The sequence below is a fragment of the Salmo salar genome, chromosome ssa16 (assembly GCF_905237065.1).
Source record: "Salmo salar chromosome ssa16, Ssal_v3.1, whole genome shotgun sequence".
Classification (NCBI taxonomy): domain Eukaryota; kingdom Metazoa; phylum Chordata; class Actinopteri; order Salmoniformes; family Salmonidae; genus Salmo; species Salmo salar.
Genome location: NC_059457.1, coordinates 11,075,316 through 11,100,922, shown reverse-complemented (window position 1 = coordinate 11,100,922; position 25,607 = coordinate 11,075,316). Strand labels below are relative to the sequence as shown.

The following is a 25,607-nucleotide window of genomic DNA, read 5'->3' as shown; positions in this document are numbered from 1 at the left end:
TGATCTTCAGGTTGTAGCTCTAGAAAGAGGCCTGAGTTCCCGACTTACAATTCCCAGATGGATGAGCATTTAAAACGTATTTTCCCAGTCAGAGCTAGTTTTTTTCCCCGAGTTCCCAGTTGTCAGACTTCCCAGTTCCGAGTTAAGTTGTTTTGAGCGTGGGCCAAATCATGCTTCTTTGACAGCATGGCCAATGTTGAATGTTTATCATTTTAAGCTTGGAAAAGAGACCCTTAAACCCAGACTTGGGACCACACAGCCAGTCCACTGAACAGCAGGCTAGTGATTGCTTTGCAATGCTTGCAGTTAGCCAGTGATTCCTTCCAAATCACTGAATTTGCGAGTTCCAACTTGTTGTGTAATGTTTTTATGTCCAATGGCCGATGAGCACCGATACGTTTTATCTATAATTTATCTTCATTATTTCTCTTCATATGACAAGGATTAAAAAGGATTTGCCAGTAGATTGTCGACTTGATTCATGATGTTGACTGCTAGCTAAGATTTTGAAAGTATGATGTTGACATGATCAGTCCAATCAAAGCTACTGTAGATATGTGATTTGACATCAAATTATCTGTGGCCAATAACCTTGAGACTTCTTGGATGGGCACTTCTAATATAACTATATGGCAGCACCCAAGGGGCTTGAATTTTCTAGCTCTACCCTTAGACTTGGCTATGACGCAGTGTCCCCACTGAGCCAATCATGGCGCAAAGCTCCGTATTTTCTGCTGTCTTGCCCCATCAGCACAGAAAGCACTGAGCTAGGCTGAAACACCTGCATTTTGGAGCTGCCTTACTCAATAAATCAAAAAAGAGACCATGTTTGTATTCCTTATATTAAGCAAGCCAGACTGCACAATATGTACGTATTGCCAGGGGCACACTCCAACACTCAGACATAATTTACAAACAAAGCATTTGTGTTTAGTGAGTCCGCCAGATCAGAGGCAGTAGGGATGACCAGGGATGTTCTCTTAATAAGTGTGTGAATTGAACCAAAATGTAACTTTTGGATGTCAGGGAGAATGTATGGAGTGAAAAGAAAATGATTTTCTTTAGGAATGTAGTGGAGTAAAAATAGTCAAAAATATCTATAGTAAAGTACAGTATACCCCAAAAACCGACGTAAGTAGTACTTTAAAGTATTTTTACTTAAGTACTTTACAACACTGATTAAATAAACCAATACCATTGGCTAATAAAAAAGTTCACATTTTGCACATATATGTATTTTGTGTATTTTGTCTTCTATTATATTAAAAGACAACTTATTGTGATTGCCAGTCTCATATTTGACCAACTGTGTTTCAGGTGCATGTGTTACAGTTTGCTTCTGTTTGTGTGAAATATTGTAAGTAACTCTTTATTGTCATATAAAAACATACATTTCCTCTATCGCATCATGCACAGTACAGTTGAGTGACATTTATGCTGCATTGAGACAAGGGTGAAAGTTTCCCAATTTTGTAATATTCGGCACATGATATTAGTTTACCTTTTGAAGTGCTTTTTGTGGACCATCTCTACAGCAGTGATATAATGACCACATCAGAGGAGCATTCAAAATGGTGGAAGGGGCTCCGTAGCAAACCTCTCTTCACAAACTTGTATAATAAAAAACACCACACCCTCAGAGACAGTTACAACAGAGATACAGACCTCGAAAACAATGCATCAAAATGTATGGCTATCCTTTACATGCGAGTCCCTTTACCTGACATAATAATATCCCTCCTACCACTAGGTACTGTATTTCAAATAGAAAGGCCAGAATAACACAACGACCGGTGTGCTCTCGGATTGGCTTTCAATCTGGTGTGAGAGCTCCTGTATTGGCACAGTTGGTAGTACTTATTGAACAGGACATGGGAACTATGGCAGTGTATAAGCAGTGTCCCTCTGGATCTCATGTTCAACTACAAACAGGGTTTTCGTGGTAGGGATGAAGTTCTACTTTATCAAACACCATATGGAAAAAGGCATGCAGACAAAAGAAAACAAGAATCAATAGGGTAATGTTGATTTGCCTAGTGTGGTGCTGTTAGCGTGGCTTGATTTGGTGTGGCTTACACGGTACAGTCTCATTCATTTAGCATGGTGTCTTATTCTCTCAGTATTACCGTAGCGCAGTAACAGTACAGTATTTGGCTGTGGTCTAGAGCTGAAGTGGAGAGAGACCAGAGGTCACTCTAACCCTTTTCAACACTACTGTCCCAACTCAAACCATACTGTGCTGCCACAGATACTTTTAACATTGACCTTTCCAACACTGTCCCAGCAGCTACTGTGTGGTAAATGTGTAACCAGGCAAGCGCAGTACAGCTCCGCCTGGCTCGGTAGTGTGAAAAGGGTCTCTTTGTGCGGTGGTCACTCGACCTGTGTGCTGCTGGCCTCTGTCTTCACAGCCTCCACCAGGAAGCTGAGCTCATTGCACAGGGTCTCGTGGCGGTAGGCCATGCGGATCTGAGCCACATTGGTCCGTCTAATGTCATTCCCGTCAGGCCCGTCCTGCAGGTAGTTGGCCCCCAGGAAGTGCTTCTTTTCCTGGCAGGATTAAAGGGGGATACAGGATACGTGTCACTAAATACGTGTCACTTCGGTGACACAGCACTGGGACACGCTCAGGAGCTACATGAGGAGGTGGTCGGGGATGGCTACAGAAATCACTTGTGAGGTGACGTCCTGGTGAGTTCTCCTAAGCTGTCGGCATGAGCTTATAGAGGCTGAAAGCATCTGTCACTGTCAGCAGGCACTACTAGTGTAACGCTACAATTTACCAAGCAGTTCTATTTACCAAGTATTGATTTACTGTACCTGATGAGACAGACCACTCTGCAGCACACTGTTCCTGGCGATTTCACATGTGTCACAGGTGCTTAGCTTCCACAGCTGGGCCGCAATGGCATACTCCTCCATCAAGGCCTCCTGCAGCATGGACAAACAGACAGGGGAGAGGGGAGTTTCCCCAAAGCTTCTTTGCTAACATGCTACTTTATTTCACGCACAGAAGATTAACCATCAAACATTGATTTTGCAATTGTTACTCTCTGGTAGGTGTGCGGCTGGGTTGTGTAGATATAATTATTATGGGGATAGTTTCATCTTGCCTTCTGGTAGGCTAGTTGTCATTTCTGCCACGTTGCTTACACCAATCCAATCCTTACAGATCTACAGAAGTTCCCAGTGGCTCTGACCTTGGTGTAGTGGAACTGCATGGGGTCGTCGGTAGACAGGGACACACACAGGCCCTTCTGGAGGAACTCCTTGAGAGGGTTCTTGGAGTACTCCAGGAACAGGCTGTTGTTGCTTAGAGGAGACATGGCGATGGGGACCTGGGCCAGGTAGTACAGGTACTGCAACACAGGACTCTGAGAAGGGAGAGATGGAAAGATGTCAACACTCCTTTTGGCCTGGCCGTGAGCCATGGGTAGTGGGGAGGGTGGGGTTGTTGGGGCGAGTGTGACAGCTAGGAGGGGACTCAGGTGGGATCTGGGGAAAGGATGGATGGGATGGGATGGGAGGGTCAGCTGTATGGGGACCTGGGATCATGGGAGGAGGGAGAGAAAGAGGTTCTTATGGTCTTCCACAACTTTTTACATTTATCACAGATTGCCATGTTTAAATTGTACCATTTGCAACTTTAGAAAATGTACCAAACTGTGTCATTGTATATTCTACTGCTGTTTCTCATGATTGGTATACAAAAAAAATGTAACACCAAGTTCCAGGGAAGCTTTCCCAATCTTCAGTCATTGATTGTGCAATTCTAGGTCTTCTTTGTCTGATCCACCCTTAACATAACAGTATGATAAAGACTTCAATAGATGTAACATGTCCAAGTTGCAAATATTCAATGTAGTCTATTCAAAGTTAGCAAAAACACGAAGATCTGTTTACAAAGGTAGACAGGTGGTTTTTACTGTATTCGTTCCCACTTAGCTAAAAATAAGCTGCTGATTTGTCATGTATGTCATCCCAGTGCCTTTGAAGTGAACATGGTGGAGCTGTGTTGGCAAATGAAAAGTGTCCATTTGACACAAAGAAGCTGATGAAATGTGGAATGATTCAGTTCTCAGTAAGTGGGTGCTCTTGACTTTTCTGGTAAAAAAAAAAAGTTTCTGTGGAAAACAACCAATGAGAGGAAATTTGGCAGTTTTGGAGATTTCAAATACACTATATATACAAAAGTATGTGGACACCCCTTCAAATTTGTGGATTCGGCTATTTCAGCCACACCCGTTGTTGACAGGTGTATAAAATCGAGCACACAACCATGCAATCTCCATAGACAAACATTGGCAGTAGAATGGCCTTACGGAAGAGCTCCGTGACATTCAAAGTGGCACCGTCATAGGATGCCACCTTTCCAACAAGTCAATTCCTCAAATTTCTGCCCTGCTAGAGCTGCCCCGGTCAACTGTAAGTGCTGTTATTTTGAAGTGGAAATGTCTAGGAGCGACAACGGCTCAGCCACGAAGTGGTATGCCACACAAGCTCTCAGAATGGGACAGCTGAAGTGTGTACTCGTAAAAATCATCTGTCTTCGGTTGCAACACTCACTACCGAGTTCCAAACTGCCTCTGGAAGCAACGTCAGCACAAGAACTGTTTGTCGGGAGCTTCATGAAATGGGTTTCCATGGCCGAGCAGCCGAACACAAGCCTAAGATTACCATGCGCAATGCCAAGCGTCGACTGGAGTGGTGTAAAGCTCGCTGCCATTGGACTCTGGAGCAGTGGAAATTAGTTCTCTGGAGTGATGAATCACGCTTCACCATCTGGCAGTCCCAGAGACAAATCTGGGTTTGCCAGGAGAACACTACCTACCCCAATGCATAGTGCCAACTGTAAAGTTTGGTGGAGGAGGAATAATGGTCTGGGGCTGTTTATCATGGTTCAGGCTCCTTAGTTCCAGTGAAGGGAAATCTTAACGCTATAGCATATAGTGACATTAAGACGATTCTTTGCTTCCAACTTTGTGGCAACAGTTTGGGGAAGGCCCTTTCCTGTTTCAGCATGACAATGACACCGTGTACAAAGCGAGGTCCATACAGAAATGGTTTGTCAAGATCGGCGTGGAAGAATTTGACTGGCCTGCACAGCGCCTTGACCTCAACCCCATTGGACACCTTTGGAACACCGACTGCGAGCCAGGCTTAATCACCCAAAATCAGTGCTCGACCTCACTAACGCTCTTGTGGATGAATGGAAGCAAGTCCCTGCAGCAAAGTTCCAACATCTAGTGGAAAGCCTTCCCAGAAGAGTGGAGGCCGTTATAGCAGCGAAGGGGGGACCAACTCCATATTAATGCCCATGATTTTGGAATGAGATATTCGACGAGCAGGTGTCCACATACTTTCGGTCGTGTAGATTAGACAGTAGGGAAAAACTTCCATTCCCACTGAAAGGTGATTTACGAGCTGTGTGGCTCAGTACAGCTTTCAAAGATTATAATTCCTGTTACATGTAATCCGTTACTACCCAACCCAGGGCATGTCATAGGTAATGATTAGGTGTCAGAGTTGAGGTTTTGGACCTTCTTCAGGTTGAGACCGTGGGAGATGTTGTCGGCCGTGAGGAAGGCAGAGACCAGGTGGGTGATAGAGCCAGCCTCGCCACAGTGGGGCCGGAACTGGAAGGTGTTGAGGCCTCGTTCCCTGAGGGAAAACAAAGAATGACGCATTACATAAATACACATTTCTGTAGCAGTTGGACAAATAAAGTACAGTGGCAAGAAAAAGTATGTGAACCCTTTGGAATTACCTAGATTTCTGCACAAATTGGTCAAAACATTTGATCTGATCTTCATCTAAGTCACAACAATAGACAAACACAGTCTTCTTAATCTAATAACTCAAACAATTATACGTTTTCATGTCTTTATTGAACACACTGTGTAAACATTCACAATGGAAGGTGGGAAAAGTGTGATCTCTTGGATTTAATAACTGGTTGACCCTGCCTTTGGCAACAATAACTTCAACCAAACATTTTCTGTAGTTGCGGATCAGACCTGCACTTTCCTCTTTCCAAAACTGTTTCAGTACAGCAATATTCTTGGGATGTCTGGTGTGAAGCGCTCTCTTGAGGTCATACCACAGCATCTCAATCAGGTTGAGGTCAGGACTCGGACTCCAGAAGGTGTATTTTCTTCTGTTGAAGCCATTCTGTTGTTGATTTACTTCTGTGTTTTGGGTCGTTGTCCTATTGCATCACCCAACTTCTGCTGTGCTTCAATTGGCGGACAGATAGCCTAACATTCTCCTGCAAAATGTCTTGATAAACTTGGGGATTAATATTTCCATCAGTGATAGCAAGCTGTCCATGCCCTGAGGCAGGAAAGCAGCCCCAAACCATGATGCTCCCTTCACCATACTTTATAGTTGGGATGAGGTTTTGATGTTGATGTACTGCACCTTTTTTTTTCTCCACACATAGTGTTGTGTTCCTTCCAAACAACTCAACTTTAGTTTAATTTGTCTACAGAATATTTTGCCAGTAGCGCTATGGAACATCCAGGTGCTCTTTTGCGAACTTCAGACGTGCAGCAATGTTTTTTTTGGACAGAAGTGTCCTTTTGTGGTGTCATCCCATGAACACAATTATTGTTTAGTGTTTTACGATATCGTAGACTCGTCAACAGAGATGTTAGCATGTTCCAGAGATTTCTGAAAGTCCTTAGCTGACACTAGGATCCTTCTTAACTGTCACGCCCTGATCTGTTTCACCTGTCCTTGTGCTTGTCTCCACCCCCTCCAGGTGTCGCTGTTCTTCCCAATTATCCCCATACCTGTGTTCTCTGTCTGTTTGTTGTCAGTTCGTCTTATTATTTCAAGCTATCCAGCGTTTTTCCTGTCAGCTCCTATTGTTTCCCAGCCTCTCTTTCCTCATCCTCCTGGTTGTTGACCTTTGCATGTCCTGAGCCTGTACCCACCCGCCTGACCTCTCTGCCTGACCCTGCGCCTGTCTGCCGTCCTGTACCGTTGCGCCACCTCTGGATTACTGAACTCTGCCTGTCCCTGACCCTGAGTCCACCTGCCGTCCTGTACCTTTGCCTTACCCTGGATCTTCAACCCCTACCTGCCTTGACCTGTCTTTGCCTGCCCCTGTTGCTACAATAAACATTGTTACTTCGACAGTCTGCATCTGGGTCTTACCTTGATTCCTGATATTAACCTCATTGAGCATTCTGCGCTGTGTTCTTGCAGTCATCTTTGCAGGACGGCCACTCCTAAGGAGAGTAGCAACAGTGCTGAACTTTCTCAATTTATTGACAATTTGTCTTACCGTGGACTGATGAACATCAAGGCTTTTAGAGATACTTTTGTAACCCTTTCAGCTTTATGCAAGTCAACAATTCTTAATCTTAGGTCTTCTGAGATCTCTTTTGTTCGAGGCATGGTTCGCATCAGGTAAAGCTTCTTGTGAATAGCAAACCCAAATTTTGTGAGAGTTTTATATAGGGCAAGGCAGCTCTAACCAACATCTCCAATCTTGTCTCATTGATTGGACTCCAGGTTAGCTGATTCCTGACTCCAATTAGCTTTTGGAGAAGTCATAAGCCTAGGAGTTCAAATACTTTTTCCAACCTACACTGTGAATGTTTACATTATCTATTCAATATAGACAAGAAAAATACAATAATTTGTGTATTATTAGTTTAAGCACACTGTGTTTGTCTATTGTTGTGACTTAGATGAAGATCAGATCAAGTTGTATGACCAATTTATGCAGAAATCCAGGTCATACTTTTTCTTGCCACTGTATGTATTGTATATTGCGAGTCTACCTTTAATCATAGCAGTAGGCTACACATAGGAATAACATGAGTACAGTACATGTTCCTGACAACCTGGTCAAGAGCAGTGACTTACTTCCTCAGGTTGTTGAGGACCATGATGTTGGCGTACATGTGGAAGAGGTAGTAACTGTAGGGGGGGTTTTCGCATGAGGTCCACTCCTCAGGTTTGGGGCTCTTGTAAGAGAACATGTGGTCACTGTGCTTGGACTCATCATCCACGCTGTCGAACCCGGTCACCTACAGGACAGGAGGTGTGGATCTGAGCAGGTGCCATAGCTGATGCACTGTAACCATTTTGGCACTAAATTGCTGCAATACATGATGCTTAACCCAGGAGTGTGCTACACGTTGGTGGTGGTAGAAGTCGTGAGTTACTCTCATACAATGTAAAATGCTTTGAGACCCAGAGGGAAGTACTACTGTATGAATGCAATACAATACCAACATTTTATTATTAGGAGGAATATATATATATACATGTATATGTGTGAATGTATACATATACAGTGAGGGAAAAAAGTATTTGATCCCCTGCTGATTTAGTACGTTTGCCCACTGACAAAGAAATGATCAGTCTATAATTTTAATGGTAGGTTTATTTGAACAGTGAGAGACAGAATAATAACAAAAAATCCAGAAATACCCATGTCAAAAATGTTATAAAATGATTTGCATTTTAATGAGGGAAATAAGTATTTGACCCCTCTGCAAAACATGACTTAGTACTTGGTGGCAAAACCCTTGTTGGCAATCACAGAGGTCAGACGTTTCTTGTAGTTGGCCACCAGGTTTGCACACATCTCAGGAGGGATTTTGTCCCACTCCTCTTTGCAGATCTTCTCCAAGTCATTAAGGTTTCGAGGCTGACGTTTGGCAACTCGAACCTTCAGCTCCCTCCACAGATTTTCTATGGGATTAAGGTCTGGAGACTGGCTAGGTCACTCCAGGACCTTAATGTGCTTCTTCTCGAGCCACTCCTTTGTTGCCTTGGCCGTGTGTTTTGGGTCATTGTCATGCTGGAATACCCATCCACGACCCATTTTCAATGCCCTGGCTGAGGGAAGGATGTTCTCACCCAAGATTTGACGGTACATGGCCACGTCCATCATCCCTTTGATGCGGTGAAGTTGTCCTGTCCCCTTAGCAGAAAAACATCCCCAAAGCATAATGTTTCCACCTCCATGTTTGACGGTGGGGATGGTGTTCTTGGGGTCATAGGCAGCATTCCTCCTCCTCCAAACACGGCGAGTTGAGTTGATGCCAAAGAGCTCCATTTTGGTCTCATCTGACCACAACACTTTCACCCAGTTGTCCTCTGAATCATTCAGATGTTCATTGGCAAACTTCAGACGGGCATGTATATGTGCTTTCTTGAGCAGGGGGACCTTGCAGGCGCTGCAGGATTTCAGTCCTTCACGGCGTAGTGTGTTACCAATTGTTTTCTTGGTGACTATGGTCCCAGCTGCCTTGAGATCATTGACAAGATCCTCCCGTGTAGTTCTGGGCTGATTCCTCACCATTCTCATGATCATTGCAACTCCATGAAGTGAGATCTTGCATGGAGCCCCAGGCCGAGGGAGATTGACAGTTCTTTTGTGTTTCTTCCATTTGCGAATAATCGCACCAACTGTTGTCACCTTCTCACCAAGCTGCTTGGCGATGGTCTTGTAGCCCATTCCAGCCTTGTGTAGGTCTACAATCTTGTCCCTGACATCCTTGGAGAGCTCTTTGGTCTTGGCCATGGTGGAGAGTTTGGAATCTGATTGATTGCTTCTGTGGACAGGTGTCTTTTATACAGGTAACAAACTGAGATTAGGAGCACTCCCTTTAAGAGTGTGCTCCTAATCTCAGCTCGTTACCTGTATAAAAGACACCTGGGAGCCAGAAATCTTTCTGATTTGAGAGGGGGTCAAATACTTATTTCCTCATTAAAATGCAAATCAATTTATAACATTTTTGACATGTGTTTTTCTGGATTTTTTGGTTGTTATTCTGTCTCTCACTGTTCAAATAAACCTACCATTAAAATTATAGACTGATCATTTCGTTGTCAGTGGGCAAACGTACAAAATCAGCAGGGGATCAAATACTTTTTTTCCCTCACTGTATGTCGCTAATGAGCTAAACTGTAGCATTAGCAATGTCTTTCAAAAGGAGACAACTCAGAAATGCAGAAATTCTGGAGATTTAAAAAAATATATGATGCGCTGTGTGTGTGTATATATATATATAAATAGACACACAGTGAAGTCGGAATTTTACATACACTTAGGTTGGAGTTGCTAAAACTAGTTTTTCAACGACTCCACAAATTTCTTATTAACAAACTATAGTTTTGGCAAGTCAGTTAGGACATCTACTTTGTGCATGACACAAGCCATTTTTCCAACAATTGTTTACAGACAGATTATTTCACTTATAATTCACTGTATCACAATTCCAGTGGGTCAGAAGCTTACATACACTAACTTGACTGTGCCTTTAAACAGCTTGGAAAATTCCAGAAAATGATGTCATGGCTTTAGAAGCTTCTTATAGGCTAATTGACATCATTTGCCCATCTAGGCCCTCTCCTATTCTCGCTATACACCAAGTCACTTGGCTCTGTCATATCCTCACATGGTCTCTCCTATCATTGCTATGCAGACGACACACAATTAATCTTCTCCTTTCCCCCTCCTGATAACCAGGCGGCGAATCGCATCTCTGCATGTCTGTCAGACATATCATTGTGGATGACGGATCACCAGCTCAAGCTGAACCTCGGCAAGACGGAGCTGCTCTTCCTCCTGGGGAAGGACTGCCCGTTCCATGATCTCGCCATCACGGTTGACAACTCCCTTGTGTCCTCCTCCCAGAGTGCTAAGAACCTTGGCGTGATCCTGGACAACACCCTGTCGTTCTCCACTAACATCAAGGGGCGGTGACCCGATCCTGTAGGTTCATGCTCTACAACATTCGCAGAGTACGACCCTGCCTCACACAGGAAGCGGCGCAGGTCCTAATCCAGGCACTTGTCATCTCCCGCCTGGATTACTGCAACTCGCTGTTGGCTGGGCTCCCTGCCTGTGCCATTAAACCCCTACAACTCATCCAGAACGCCGCAGCCCGTCTGGTGTTCAACCTTCCCAAGTTCTCTCACGTCACCCCGCTCCTCCGCTCTCTCCACTGGCTTCCAGTTGAAGCTCGCATCCGCTACAAGACCATGGTGATTGCCTACGGAGCTGTGAAGGGAACGGCACCTCCATACCTTCAGGCTCTGATCAGGCCCTACACCCAAACAAGGGCACTGCGTTCATCCACCACTGGCCTGCTGGCCCCCCTACCTCTGAGGAAGCACAGTTCCCGCTCAGCCCAGTCAAAACTGTTCGCTGCTCTGGCACCCCAATGGTGGAACAAGCTCCCTCACGACGCCAGGACAGCGGAGTCAATCACCACCTTCCGGAGACACCTGAAACCCCACCTCTTTAAGGAATACCTAGGATAGGATAAAGTAATCCTTCTAACCCCCCCCCTTAAAAGATTTAGATGCACTATTGTAAAGTGGTTGTTCCACTGGATATCATAAGGTGAATGCACCATTTTGTAAGTCGCTCTGGATAAGAGCGTCTGCTAAATGACTTAAATGTAAATGTAAATGTAAATTTGAGTCAATTGGAGGTGTACCTGTGGATGTATATCAAGGCCTACCTTCCAACTCAGTGTCTCTTTGCTTGACATCATGGGAAAATCAAAAGAAATCAGCCAAGACCTCAGAAAAAAATTGTAGACATCCACAAGTCTGGTTGATCCACGGGAGCAATTTCCAAATGCCTGAAGGTACCACGTTCATTTGTACAAATAATTGTACGCAAGTATAAACACCATGGGACCACGCAGCCGTCATGCCGCTCAGGAAGGAGACACGTTCTGTCTCCTAGAGATGAACGTACTTTTGTGCAAAAAGTGCAAATCAATCCCAGAACAACAGCAAAGGACCTTGTGAAGATGCTGGAGGAAACAGGTACAACATTATCTATATCCACAGTAAAACGAGTCCTATATCGACATAACCTGAAATGCCGCTCAGCAAGGAAGAAGCCACTGCTCCAAAGCTGCAATAAAAAAGCCAGACCGGTTTGCAATGGCACATGGGGACAAAGATCGCACTTTTTGGAGAAATGTCCTTTGGTCTGATGAAACAAAAATAGAACTGTTTAGCCATAATGGCCATCGTTATGTTTGGAGGAAAAAGAGGGATGCTTGCAAGCTGAAGAACACCATCCCAACCGTGAAGCACGGGGGTGGCAGCATCATGTTGTGGAGGTGCTTTGCTGCAGGAGGGACTGGTGTACTTCACATAATAGATGGCATCATGAGGAGGAAAATTATGTGGATATATTGAAGCAACATCTCAAGACATCAGTCAAGAAGTTAAAGCTTGGTTGCAAATGGGTCTTTCAAATGGACAATGACCCCAAGCATACTTCCAAAGTTGTGGCAATGGCTTAAGGGCAACAATGTCAAGGTATTGGAGTGGCCATCACAAAGCCCTGATCTCAATCCTATAGAAACTTTGTGGGCAGAACTGAAAAAGTGTGTGAGCAAGGAGGCCTATAAACCTGACTAAGTTACACCAGCTCTGTCAGGAGGAATGGGCCAAAATTCACCCAACTTATTGTGGGAAGCTTGTGGAAGGCTACCCAAAACATTTGACCCAAGTTAAACTATTTAAAGGCAATGCTACCAAATACTAATTGAGTGTATGGAAACTTCTGACCCACTGGGAATATGAGGAAAGAAATAAAAGCTGAAATAAATCATTCTCTCTACTATTATTCTGACATTTCACATTCTTAAAATAAAGTGGTGATCCTAACTGACCTAAGACAGTGAATTTTTACTAGGATTAAATGTCAGGAATTGTGAAACTGAGTTTAAATGTATTTGGCTAAGGTGTATGTAAACTTCCGACTTCAACTGTATGTATGTGTGTGTAGTTATTTCACAATTTCTGACTTGGAAAATCAGTCTGATAAAGTTGAGCTATTCCACTGTGTGTTGTAAATACTCACGTATTTCAAGAAAACGTGTATCTCCTTGTTCTTTTGTGGATTGACTGTAGCCTCGAACAGTGGGAGGAAAATATTCTCCAGCAGCTTGGCGAAGTTCTGTACTATCTTCTTCGACCTGAAAATGTCACTGCAAGACAAAATGTTACATTTGTGAAACATATCTTTAGATGGACTGATGTGATTTGCTTGATCACTATAAGACTGATGGTGGATTCAGTTCAATTATTTGTTGATTAATAATAATGCTGACAACAGCCTTTCTTTGTTAAAGTTGCAGCACCATTCCTACTACCCTTTGTGTGACTTATACACTCATAGAAAAAATGGTTATTCGGCTGTCCCCATAGGAGCACCCTTTTTGGATCCAGGTAGAACCCTTTTTGGATCCAGGTAGAACCCTTTTGGGTTCAATATAGAACCCTCTGTGGAAAGGGTTCTTCATAGAACTCAAAACGTTTCTACCTGGAACCAAACGGGTTCTACCTGGAACCAAAAATGGTTCTTCAAAGGGTTCTACTATGGGTACAGCCCAAGAACCCTTTTAGGTTCTGGGAATCAATTGCTTCTAAATTAAATAACAACCAGTAAAAGGGACCATAACCTTGGTTGACAATGTAACGTCCTAAACTCAACAAAAAATGAAACGTCCATTTTTCAGGACCCTGTCTTTCAAAGATAATTCGTAAAAATCCAAATAACTTCACAGATCTTCATTGTAAAGGGTTTAAACACTGTTTCCCGTGCTTGTTCAATGAACCATAAACAATTAATGAACATGCACCTGTGGAACGGTCGTTAAGACACTAACAACTTACAGACGGTAGGCAATTAAGGTCACAGTTAGGATAACTTAGTACACTAAAGAGGCCTTTCTATTGACTCTGAAAAACACCAAAAGAAAGATCCCCAGGGTCCCTGCTCATCTGTGTGAACGTGCCTGAGGCATGAGGACTGCAGATGTGGCCAGGGCAATAAATTGCAATGTCCGTACTGTGAGATGCCTAAGACAGTGCTATAGGAAGACAGGAAGGACAGCTGATTGTCCTCACAGTGGCAGACCACGTGTAACAACACCTGCACAGGATCGGTACATCTGAACATCACACCTGCGGGACAGGTACAGGATGGCAACAACAACTGCCCGAGTTACACCAGGAACACACAATCCCTCCATCAGTGTTCAGACTGTCCGCAATAGGCTGAGAGAGGCTGGACTGAGGGCTTGTAGGCCTGTTGTAAGGCAGGTCCTCACCAGACATCACCGGCAATGACGTCGCCTATGGCCAAAAACCCACCGTCGCTGGACCAGACAGGACTGGCAAAAAATGCTCCTCACTGACAAGTAGCGGTTTTGTTTCACCAGGGGTGATGGTAGGATTCTCGTTTATCGTCAAAGGAATGAGCGTTACACTGAGGCCTGTACTCTGGAGCGGGATTGATTTGGAGGTAGAGGATCCGTCATGGTCTGAGCTTGTTGTCTTAGCAGGCAATCTCAAAGCTGTGCGTTACAGGGAAGACATCCTCCTCCCTCATGTGGTACCCTTTCTGCAGGCTCATCCTGACATGACCCTCCAGCATGAACACTGACATTCCTGTCTTGCAGGAAATCACGCACAGCCATACCACTCGTTCTGTGCGTGATTTTCTGCAAGACAGGAATGTCAGTGTTCTGCCATGGCCAGCAAAGAGCCCGGATCTCAATCCCATTGAGCACGTATGGGACCTGTTGGATCGGAGGGTGAGGGCTAGGGCCATTCCCCCCCAGAAATGTCCGGGAACTTGCAAGTGACTTGGTGGAAGAGTGGGGTAACATTTCACAGCAAGAACTGGCAAATCTGGTGCAGTCCACGAGGGGGAGATGTATTGCAGTACTTAATGCAGCTGGTGGCCTCACCAGATACTGACTGTTACTTTTGATTTTGACCCCCCGTTTGTTCAGGGACACATTATTCCATTTCTGTTAGTCACATGTCTGTGGTACTTGTTAAGTTTGTGTCTCAGTTGTTGAATCTTGTTATGTTCATACACATATCTACACATGTTAAGTTTGCTGAAAATAAACACAGTTGACAGTGAGAGGACGTTTCTTTATTTGCTGAGTTTATTTCCATTGCCATGGAACACTTACAACTAGTGTAGTTTTACAAAGACCGTTATGGTTGAAGCATTTTTGTACCACTAGCCTAGAGATCAGCATTGAGAGCAGCATTCCCTTATCTTCCCCTCTTCTACCTGTGGCACTTACTAGATCCTGGGCACCTGGATGATCCAGCGCATGTTGGGGGAGTGAACCTTGTGCTGGATGAACCATGAGGCCAGGCTCTCCCACTCATCAGGGGAGCGGCCGTAGATGGACATACGGGGCTCTGCATGCTGGTATTTACTCTCCTCCAGCTCATGAGCCACTTCCTGTTATAGAGGAAGAGGAAAGGAATTACAGTATGTTAGAGATTCCCATGATAGTGGAGTTGTGATATTGAGCTTAAGTTGATGCTATACCTTGATGATGCGTGCAAAGTATTCCCCTTTTATGTAGTTGTCTGTTTTTAGGTAAATCTCTCGGAGTTCGCTTGCTCCCACAGGGTTGTACTTGGAGTTGAACTTATCAAAGCGGTGGAATGTTTGCCTTCCCTAAGAGAGTACACATTTATAATTTATTACATGTTTTTGTCAATAACAGCAGTTTAGCACCACTATCATTGTGATCCTCAAACACACTATTGGCAAGTTACATGGAACCTACAGCAGAACTGCAATTGTTTAAAGACATACTTCTGAATATTCATGATGCATTATAATGGTGTTATGAACTGCTTATGAACAGTTTAATCGTCATGCAGAATAGGTTATTAAATGTATTAAAAATCTTGATGTAACCTATAAACTGTAATAACCTAAATACTATCCAACAATATTATTTCAAGCATTGGAGCATCTAAGAGTTTCTGGAACATTCTTACAGCGTGTACATCCAGCGAGTCCACAGTGAGGTCATAGGGGTCCATGGCCAGGGTGTCAAACACCTGTTTCAAGGTGATCATCTGGCCCCCCTTCTCCAGCACCACGCGATCTGCCTCGGTCTTGTAGGTGGTCTGGATGAACTTCAGCAGGTGCTTCTGGTTCATGCAAGCGGCTGCGTGGATGTGAGTGTCTACCTGTATTCGTGAGGAGGCATAAGCCGACATATTTTGTCAGCTTGTTCTAAAGCACAGCTTGAGTCAGTGAGATGTCATTTATGACCATGTAATCATGGGAGTTTCAACCCTTGTATTTGCAATCCATCTTATACTTTATGCGTCACCAACCTTCCTGACGTTATAGAAGTCTCTGTGAGGTACACCTTTCAGCTCCTTCAGCTCAGCCATCTCATTCAGCATCTCGTGCAGATAGAACTTGGAGGCCACGAAGTTCAGTCGTCTGTGGCAGTAGGTTTTCCTGGAATGACAATTAGATGATATTAGAAACACCATAATAGAGGGGGTCATTGGGAATTGGGCAACAGTGTGAGGTGGTGATGTCGGTGGTGGGGTGCTCACGTGGGCCCGTCTACGATCATGGCGAGGACATGGCTCAGGTCTATGGCGAAGGTCTCCAAGTCGGGGTAGGGCAGGCTGTGGGGCTGCTGCTGCTTCAGGGCCTCTGCATCGTCATACACGTACACGATGCCGTCCTTCATCTGCAGCGAGTAGTTCAGGTCGTCAGGGATGCCCTCCGTAGTGTACGGGTCCTCCCCCTCGCGAGGGCAGGGGCACATATCTGCAGAGGACAGGATTAAATAAGTGACCAGAGGGAAGAGAGGAGAGAGGTGAAAGGAAACGACCAAAGAAGAGGCTGAGAACGAGTGTCTCAAAGTGGAGTTACTTTTATAAAGCTTGAGCTCAGAAATAATCAAAGAAAAGCTGTTTCTAAGACTCTTAGCCCCAAAGCTGGTATGTGGTTGATGCTGAATGTGTATAGTGTGATTCTCTACCTGGCAAGATCTCGTCCTCCACGTTCCACTTCTGGTTCTCAGCACTGCGAAGGAACTGGGCGGTGGTTCTGGGGAAGCGGTGGTAGGCCAGCCTGGAGTACTTCTCCCTGATGAACAGGGCCTTCATCAATGTCTTGGCTGCCTGCTCATAGTCCTCCACTGTGATCTGGGAAAAATGCATGTTGACAGGCCATTATAGGCAGTACACTGTCATTAGAAATGGCAACTCCTAGAAGTATTGTTTCCAAACTAGCTCTTGCCTTGGTATAATTTTTTGGGGGGGTCATTGTATGAAGGATATGACATGATTTGTGATGTGATTCAATGAGATTATATAAATATATTATTTTATGATGACGCTTACCCCTGCACAATAATCTCCGCTGATGGTGACCCTCTGGAACTCTGGGGAGTTCTCTGGGATACTGGGGCAAACAGGGGCGCCAGGGAAGAGCAGAGGGGTGACTACAGACATAGCCCACTCTGGATTGATGTTGAGGGAACTGGGGAACTGCTGAGATACCAACTGGGAACGCTTCATCTTAAAATTCTTCTTCCTGGAGAGACCAACATCATACAAGTGGATAAGTAGACATTCCGGACCCTAGTCTCCTTTTTAAATCAATGTCATTTAAGTCACTTTGGGAAAATAATCCTCCCTGAAAATGTCTACATTTGAAGTTCAGTTCATTTCAGTGACTTGACATGAACTGAAATACTTTGAAATTGACTCCCAAAGTCCCTGACCTATTAGACCCATTAGTTTATATGTGCCCTCTGACCTCTTGGTGCTTTCCTCAGAGTACTGCTCGGCGATCTCCTTGAGCATTTCCATCTCCCGGTCCTGGTGCAGGCCAATGGGGCAGTCCTCAGGCACGGTGTACATGGACAGGGCATCCTTGGTGTCCTCCTCCTTCAGCACCGAGGCGTACACCTTCTCTGCCAGCAGACGCACCGACTCATCCACCTCGCTCAGCGAGATCTTGGGGAACTGACGCGGCATCTCTACTGAAACAGAGGAACACAGGTTTAAAGCACATAGTGAAATTGTCCTTAGAATTGAGTTATAAAATGACTTATAGAGTACCAGTCAAAAGTTTGGACACACCTACTCATTCCAGAGTTTTTTTCTTTATTTTTACTATTTTCTACATTGTAGAATAATAGTGAAGACATCAAAACTATGAAATAACACATATGGAATCATGTAGTAACCAAAAAAGTGTTAAACATATTCTTCAAAGTAGAAACCCTTTGCCTTGATGACAACTTTGCACACTCTTGGCTTTCTCTCAACCAGCTTCATGAGGTAGTCACCTGGAATGCAATTCAATGAACAGGTGTGCCTTGTTAATTTGTGGAATATATTTCCTTCTTAATGCATTTGAGTCAATCAGTTGTGTTGTGACAAGGTAGGGGTGGTATACAAAAGATAACCTTATTTGGTAAAAGACCAATCCATATATGCAAAGAGAAATGACAGTCCATCATTACTTTAAGACATTAAGGTCAGTCATTCCTGAAGATGTCAAGAACTTTGAAAGTTTCTTCAAGTGCAGCCGCAAAAACCATCAAGCGCTATGATGATGAGGACCACCACAGGAAGGAATACCCAGAGGTATAAGTTCATTAGAGTTAACGGCACCTCAGAAATTGCATCCCGAACAAATGCTTCACAGAGTTCAAGTACCAGACACATCTCAACATCAACTGTTCAGAGGAGACTGCGTGAATCAGGCCTTCATCGTCAAATTACTGCAAAGAAACCATTACAAAAGGACACCAATAGGAAGAGACTTGCTTGGGCCAAGAAATGGACATTAGACTGGTGGAAATCTGTCCTTTGGTCTGATGAGTCCAAATTTGAGATTTTTTGTTCCAACTGCTGTGTTTTTGTGAGACGCAGAGTATGTGAACGGATGATCTCCACATGTGTGGGTCCCCCCTTGAAGGATGGAGGAGGTGTGATGATGTGGGGGAGCTTTGCTGGTGACACTGTCGGTGATTTATTTAGAATTCAAGGCACACTTAACCAGCATGGCTACCACAGCATTCTGCAGCAATACAACATCCCATCTGGTTTGCGCTTAGTAGGACTATCATTGGTTTTCAACAGGACAATGACCCAACATACCTCCAGGCTGTGTAAGGGCTATTTGACCAAGAAGGAGAGTGATGGACAGCTGCATCAGATGACCTGGCTTCCACAATCACCCGACCTCAACCCAATTGAGATGGTTTGGGATGAGTTGGACCGTAGAGTGAAGGAAAAGCAGCCAACAAGTGCTCAGCATATGTGGGAACTCCTTCAAGACTGTTGGAAAAGCATTCCAGGTGAAGCTGGTTGAGAGAATGCCAAGAGTGTGCAAAGCTGTCATCAAGGCAAAGGGTGGCTACTTTGAAGAATCTAAAATCTATTTTGATTTGTTTAACCCTTTTTTGGTTACTACATGATTCCATATGTGTTATGTCATACAGTTTTGATGTCTTCACCATTATTCTACAATGTAGAAAATAGTAAAAAAATAAAGAAAGAAAAACCCTTGAATAAGTAGGTGTGTCCAAACTTTTGACTGGTTCTGTAAATGACTTATAAATGAAGGCTGTTGGTATGATTAGTATATTGTCTATGATGAAATACTACTGCTGTTAGGGAAAATAAAATATTATCTTGACAGAGGCAGTAAATACAAGCACAACAGGTTGAATCTGAGAGCATGGTGTAATGGGAACACGTGTTTGCAACACCTCAGCTTAAATCACTGCAGTAAACATGTCCTTGAGTGTCCTTGTCTCCTGTTTCTACGTGCCTTCATTTGCTGTCAAAGTCATAATCATGTTACAGTAAACAGAACTGTTCACCAAAAAGGGCACGTTACAGAGACTGCATCACTTTTGACCTCCTGGATCAGAGGTCAGTCACTGAGCATGAAAAGGAAAATCGTTCACCCACCCAGCCTCTCTGTCTCTAATTATCTGTCTCAGTGACTCTGTACATTTTGTTTGTAAAGCATTTTCGACTGTGATCCAGACAAAATGGCCTTGATAATGTGTTGAGTATGCATATCAAATCAAATACAAGTGTAAAGAGACGTGTAATACATACTGTAGTAGGATATGTCACAGTTCATGGGATAGCATGAGCTCATGGCTGATCATGTAAATATTGTTACTGCACAGGATGCAAAAAAAAAAAGTTTTTTAAAATTTGTGACCATATCAGGCGACTGCCTCCCCCCTCCTCCCCCCCCAAAAGTTTATAAATTATTCCTTTCTTCTACAGAATTGCCCATAGGCTTGGTTCAGGGTAGATCTGGTTACTGTGGTGTTTGTTTCTGCCTGGCAGTTTCACAAAACCACTGTTATGCAACAAACACGGTTTCGTTCACGTCTTTCAGTTCCATTGTCTGTTTCTGTGTTGTAGCACAAAACCAACTCTATTCACATTAAATGAGACAGAATATTTCCAGTCAGACCAAGCGGACAGAGATAATGAGGGGTTAACAATCTTGAGGTCCATTTCTACTGTAAAAGGCAAAGACAACCCAGAGTGTTTGTTGTTTTAGTATTCAGTTATTTGCAGACTATATTACTCTTGGTTCCCAGGACCTTTTTTGTAATGTTTATTTGTGTAGCCCTCAAGCCTTACAATAATAACTGATTCTGCTGATTCACGTAGCTCAGCCATTTTGGAGTGACACAGACCTTTGGTTGCTATCCACCTCCCAGTCTATGATGTTTGCTGTGTTCTTATTGTATTGACCATGTCTCCACGTGTGACTATTAATACTAGTGCCACTATTAGGGTAGCATCTGTGGCTGAGTGGGTCAGTTGGCCAGTTCACCAGTCAGACATCACGGATACTGTGTAGAACAACAAGCCACCCTATCAAATGAGTGCTTCGCTGTTGACTCTCTTTCACCAAATGTTGACGTGGAACTCAAGCCATCTAAGATCTTTCAACAACCCCAGTGCCTTAAAATAGGCCTACAATGCGTTGGAACATTTCCAGCCTGTTCCTCGTCCAGCGTCTCACGGAAGGCCGCATTTCCGACGAGTCTTCCCAACACATGCGTACTGTTCCAACAGCTGGGCCGTCTCATCAACAGCTGGGCCGTCTCATCAAATGAAATGTTATTTATCTCATGCACTGAATCCAACTGGTGTAGACTTTACAGTTAAATACGTGTTTACGAACCTTTCCCAACGATGCAGAGTACAAGTACCAGATCAATGTGCAGAGATACTTGAGGTAGAGTGCATTTGGAAACTATTCAGACCCCTTGACTTATTCCACATCTTGTTACATTACAGCCTTATTATAAAATATATAAAATTGTTTTTTACATCGTCAATCTACACACAATACACCATAATGACAAAGCAAAAATAGGTTTCTAGAAATGTTTGCACATTTATTACAAATAAAAAACAGAAAATTCACATTTACATAAGTATTCAGACCCTTTACTCAGTACTTTGTTGAAGCACCTTTGGCAGCAATTACAGTCTCGAGTCTTCTTGGGTATGAATCTACAAGCTTAGCACACCTGTATTTGGGGAGTTTCTCCCATTCTTCTCGGCAGATCCTCTCAAGCTCTGTCAGGTTGGATGGGGAGCATCTCTGCACAGCTATTTTCAGGTCTCTCCGGAGATGTTTGATCGGGTTCAAGTCTGGGCTCTGGCTCGGCCGCTCCTGGACATTCAGAGACTTGTCCCGAAGCCACTCCTGCGTTGTCTTGGTTGTGCACTTAGGATCATTATCCTGTTGGAACGTGAACCTTCCCCCAGTCTGATGTCCTGAGCGCTCTGGAGCAGGTTTTCGTAAAGGATCTCTCTGTACTTTCCTCTGTTCATCTTTCCCTCGTTCCTGACTAGTCTCCCAGTCCCTGCCGCTGAAAAAAATCCCCACAGCATGATGCTGCCACCACCATGCTTCACAGTAGGGATGGTGCTAGGTTTCCTCCAGACGTGACTCTTGGCATTCAGGCCAAAGAGTTCAATGTTGGTTTCATCAGACCAGAGATTCTTGTGTCCTTTAGGTGCCTTCCAAGCTGTCTGTCTTGTGCCTTTTGCTGAGTAGTGGCTTCTGTCTGGCCACTCTACCATAAAGGCCTGATTGGTGGTGTGCTGCAGAGATGTGTTCTCCCATCTCCACCGAGGAACTCTGGAGCCCTGTCAGAGTGACCATCTGGTTCTTGGTCACCTCCCTGACCAAGGCCCTTCTTCCCTGATTGCTCAGTTTGGCTGAGTTTGACTGGGCGGCCAAGTCTTGGTGGTTCCAAAATTCTTCAATTTAAGAATGATGGAGGCCACTGTGTTCTTGTAGAAACATCTCAAGGATGATCAATGGAAGCAGGATGCACCTGAGCTCAATTTTGAGTCTCATAGCAAAGGGTCTGAATACTTATGTAAATAAGGTATTTCTGTTTTTTGTTTGTTTTTACATTTACAAAAAAGTCTATAAACCTGTTTTGCTTCGTCATTATGGGGTATTGTGTGTAGATTGATGAGGGGATTTAAAAAAAAATCAATTTTAGAATAAGCTGTAATGTAACAAAATGTGAAATAAAGTCAAGGGGTCTGAATACTTTCCTGTATGTACATGAAGGCAGGGTAAAGTGACTAGGCATCAGGTTAGATAATAATAAGGTATTTGAGGTAGATATGTACATGAAGGCAGGGTAAAGTGACTAGACATCAGGTTAGATAATAATAAGGTATTTGAGGTAGATATGTACATGAAGGCAGGGTAAAGTGACTAGACATCAGGATAGATAATAATAAGGTATTTGAGGTAGATATGTACATGAAGGCAGGGTAAAGTGACTAGGTATCAGGATAGATAATATAATAAGGTATTTGAGGTAGATATGTACATGAAGGCAGGGTAAAGTGACTAGGCATCAGGATAGATAATAATAAGGTATTTGAGGTAGATATGTACATGAAGGCAGGGTAAAGTGACTAGACATCAGGATAGATAATATAATAAGGTATTTGAGGTAGATATGTACATGAAGGCAGGGTAAAGTGACTAGGCATCAGGATAGATAATAATAAGGTATTTGAGGTAGATATGTACATGAAGGCAGGGTAAAGTGACTAGGCATCAGGATAGATAATAATAAGGTATTTGAGGTAGATATGTACATGAAGGCAGGGTAAAGTGACTAGGCATCAGGATAGATAATAATAAGAGTAAAATGAAGAACAGAGTAGCAGCAGCAAATGCGTGCGTGCGTGCGTATATAGTGTTTGAATGTGTGAGGGATTTGTGTAGGAGTGACTGTGTGAGTGAGTGTGTGTATATAAAGTCTAGTGAGTGTGCATAGAGTCAGTGCAGCTAATTGACTATTTAGCAGTCTGGCTGTTTAGCAGCCTTATGGCTTGGGGATAGAAGCTGTCTCGGAGCCTGTTGGTCCGAGAGCCGACGCTCCGTTACCGTTTGCCCTACGATAGCAGAGTGAAAAGTCTATGACTTGGGTGGCTGGAGTCTTTGGCCATTTCTGACACCGCTCTCGACCCGCTCCACAACAGCCCCGTCGATGTGGATGGGGGCGTGCTCTTCCCTCTTTTTCCTATAGTCCACGATCAGCTCATTGGTCTCCTTGACGATGAGGGAGAGGTTGTTGTCCCGGCACCACACTGCTATGTTTCTGACCTCCTCCTTAGAGTCAAATTCAGCAGCGTCGGTGATCATGGAACCCCACCCGACCCATACGCTGTCTATGGCAGCCTGACGCATATACATACAACACAGTCAACAACAGTGTATATGGGGACAATATCATTTACTGAGTGATTTAGTTGTTGACTTTGTGTCCGTGTGGCAGGTGAGTGCCTCTATACACCATCACACACAATCCAAACACATGACATCATCAAACTGGCGACTCATCCTAACTTATTGTAATTTCCTCTGAAAATGCCCCTTTTTTCAGCATTTGCCTATTGTCAACTAGCTGTGCTTCATCACAGTATTTCCTTGCACACAGGAAGTGCTCTATCCAGTAGATCCTGACCCTCAGAGTGCCCCAAGCCATAGAAATTCAATGACCCCTGCCATTCACACCACGCCCATTGTCATCATCACAACACAACGGGATGGTCAGTAGCTAGCTTTATCTCTCACTCTTACCTTCTGCAGTGATCCGGGCCATGCCTGGCTCTCTGGCTCTGAGTGATGAGTCTCTATTCCCCAATAGTGACTCTCTCTGTCTCTCTTGTGAATCTCTTTGTATCACTCTGTTGATCACTACTGTGACGCAGGAGGGGCTTCCTGTGGTGACTCTCTCAGTCTCTCTTGTGAATCTCTTTGTATCACTCTGTTGGTCACTACTGTGATGCAGGAGGGGTTCCCTGTTGTGTCTCTCTCTGTCTCTGTTTTGACAGCCTCTCTGTCTCTTCGGTGTGATTCGGTTGCTTTATCTCTTTCTGTGTGTCTTTCTCAGGATTCGCTCAGTTGTTTATCAGCCCTGGTCTCTGTATGAGGCAGCAGCTGGTTGTTTCTGAGTATCCTTTCCCTCTCTATTTTTGGAGGCTGGGAGTGTCATGGCGACCCGACCCGCTAATCCAAGTTGTGTATGTCACAACTGGTTCTCAGCGAGGCAGTGACTCAGCATTCACTGAGAGATGGGGGAACCTAATGTCCTCCTGATCCCTCCACCCACCATACACTGTAACAGTTGTAAGGAGAACAGGAGAGCAGAGTACTTCATTCTTGCTTAAATAGATCATTAGTGGCAGGAGGCAACCTCTTTGCCTTTGATTTTCTAGTCATGTCTTTGAGGGAGGCAAGCAAGACGCTCTGCTAAACAGCAAAGGTAAAAAAATCTGCTTGTCTGCACCAGCTGGCTCTTCTTAAAGCCAGGCCTGGAACTGGGCCATTGCAGCCTGCCAGGAGCATAGCAACCACGCCCTGCACTGTGGTGAACAGACAACTGAGCTTTACCAGGTTTCCATAATCCATAACAGGACCAAGAATACAAGTACCTGATAGAACAGAATGTGCTGTGGGCACTAGAGCTTATGGTAATTTATGGAACACTCTGTCCCTGAAACATTGTGTCACACTGAATGAAACACAGTGAAGGACACACAATGTTGTAGTAAAATGCACACATTCCCAATCCCATGCTTTGATAGACCTTGACGTAGGACACCAGGCATAGAGTACTGAATCCGATTTGCAGTGAGTGGCCTCCTTTACCCTTACTATACGCTGGGTGTCAACAGTCACATGTGCCCCTAAGCATTTACAGAAACAACAAACATAATGTAATTCAATAGTAGTATGCTGACACACCAGGGTGAGAAATGCCTGGAGCTATTTGTGCGGTGTAGTAAATCCCAATCACTGGTCCAGTGACAGGGAATGGAAAGTGTCAGGAACAAGTCAGATTATAAACACAGTTAGAGGGTAGTAAAAAAAGATGTCATTTGTCTCCAATGAAAACGTGCAACCCCCCCCCAAAGTACGTACAGACACAGGCCTGCTACTTACCCCAAAGTGTAACAAAGCTGAGAAGGTGGTAGATATATTGTCTTGGTGCGTTGTTTATTTGTTCAGTGTTGTGTCCTGACGCTACAGAACGAGACGAGTGGAGTGAGTGTGTGGTGCTCTCAGCAGACTACTTGTATTTATTTAACTTTTGAATGGCTGAGCTGCGTCTCCCTGGCCTCTCCTATATTCGCATGGAAACAATTGGAGGAAACCTGACTCCGCCTCGGAAAGCGTTGCTGCTGTACCTGCCCATCCCGCAGAGACTTGTGTG

The 25,607-nt window shown here is 44.2% G+C and overlaps 1 protein-coding gene across 5 annotated transcripts; it reads right to left on the bottom strand.

Moving 5' to 3' along the window:
- Positions 1-1,353: 1,353 nt before the first annotated feature.
- Positions 1,354-25,592, bottom strand: ampd3 (adenosine monophosphate deaminase 3). 5 transcript variants are annotated; one of them, XM_045696657.1, is made up of 15 exons: positions 25,337-25,592; positions 17,612-17,834; positions 17,194-17,386; positions 16,830-16,995; positions 16,396-16,615; positions 16,165-16,294; positions 15,820-16,014; positions 15,359-15,490; positions 15,105-15,268; positions 12,860-12,986; positions 7,879-8,042; positions 5,541-5,661; positions 3,201-3,374; positions 2,821-2,931; positions 1,354-2,550 (listed from the first exon to the last, which is right to left on the bottom strand). In XM_045696657.1, exons 2-15 carry the CDS (start codon positions 17,830-17,832, stop codon positions 2,374-2,376), a joined length of 2,295 nt encoding a protein of 764 aa, XP_045552613.1. In that variant the 5' UTR covers positions 17,833-17,834; positions 25,337-25,592; the 3' UTR covers positions 1,354-2,373. The 5 variants fall into 5 exon arrangements, with proteins under 5 accessions (XP_045552613.1, XP_045552614.1, XP_045552611.1 ...); XM_045696658.1 differs by having other exon boundaries at positions 17,612-17,837; positions 25,337-25,588; XM_045696655.1 differs by lacking the exon at positions 25,337-25,592 and adding an exon at positions 23,972-24,426 and having other exon boundaries at positions 17,612-17,837.
- Positions 25,593-25,607: the final 15 nt, after the last annotated feature.

Bases quoted from the DNA above. Each gene is read 5' to 3' on its own strand.
- ampd3 (XM_045696655.1), bottom strand. From the start codon at position 23,993: ATGGCCCGGATCACTGCAGAAG. The intron at 16,996-17,193 runs GTAAGCGTCATC...CATTTTTCCCAG, and splicing joins GCGGAGATTATTGTGCAGGG to ATCACAGTGGAGGACTATGA. The intron at 16,015-16,164 runs GTTGGTGACGCA...TCACGAATACAG, and splicing joins ACTTCTATAACGTCAGGAAG to GTAGACACTCACATCCACGC.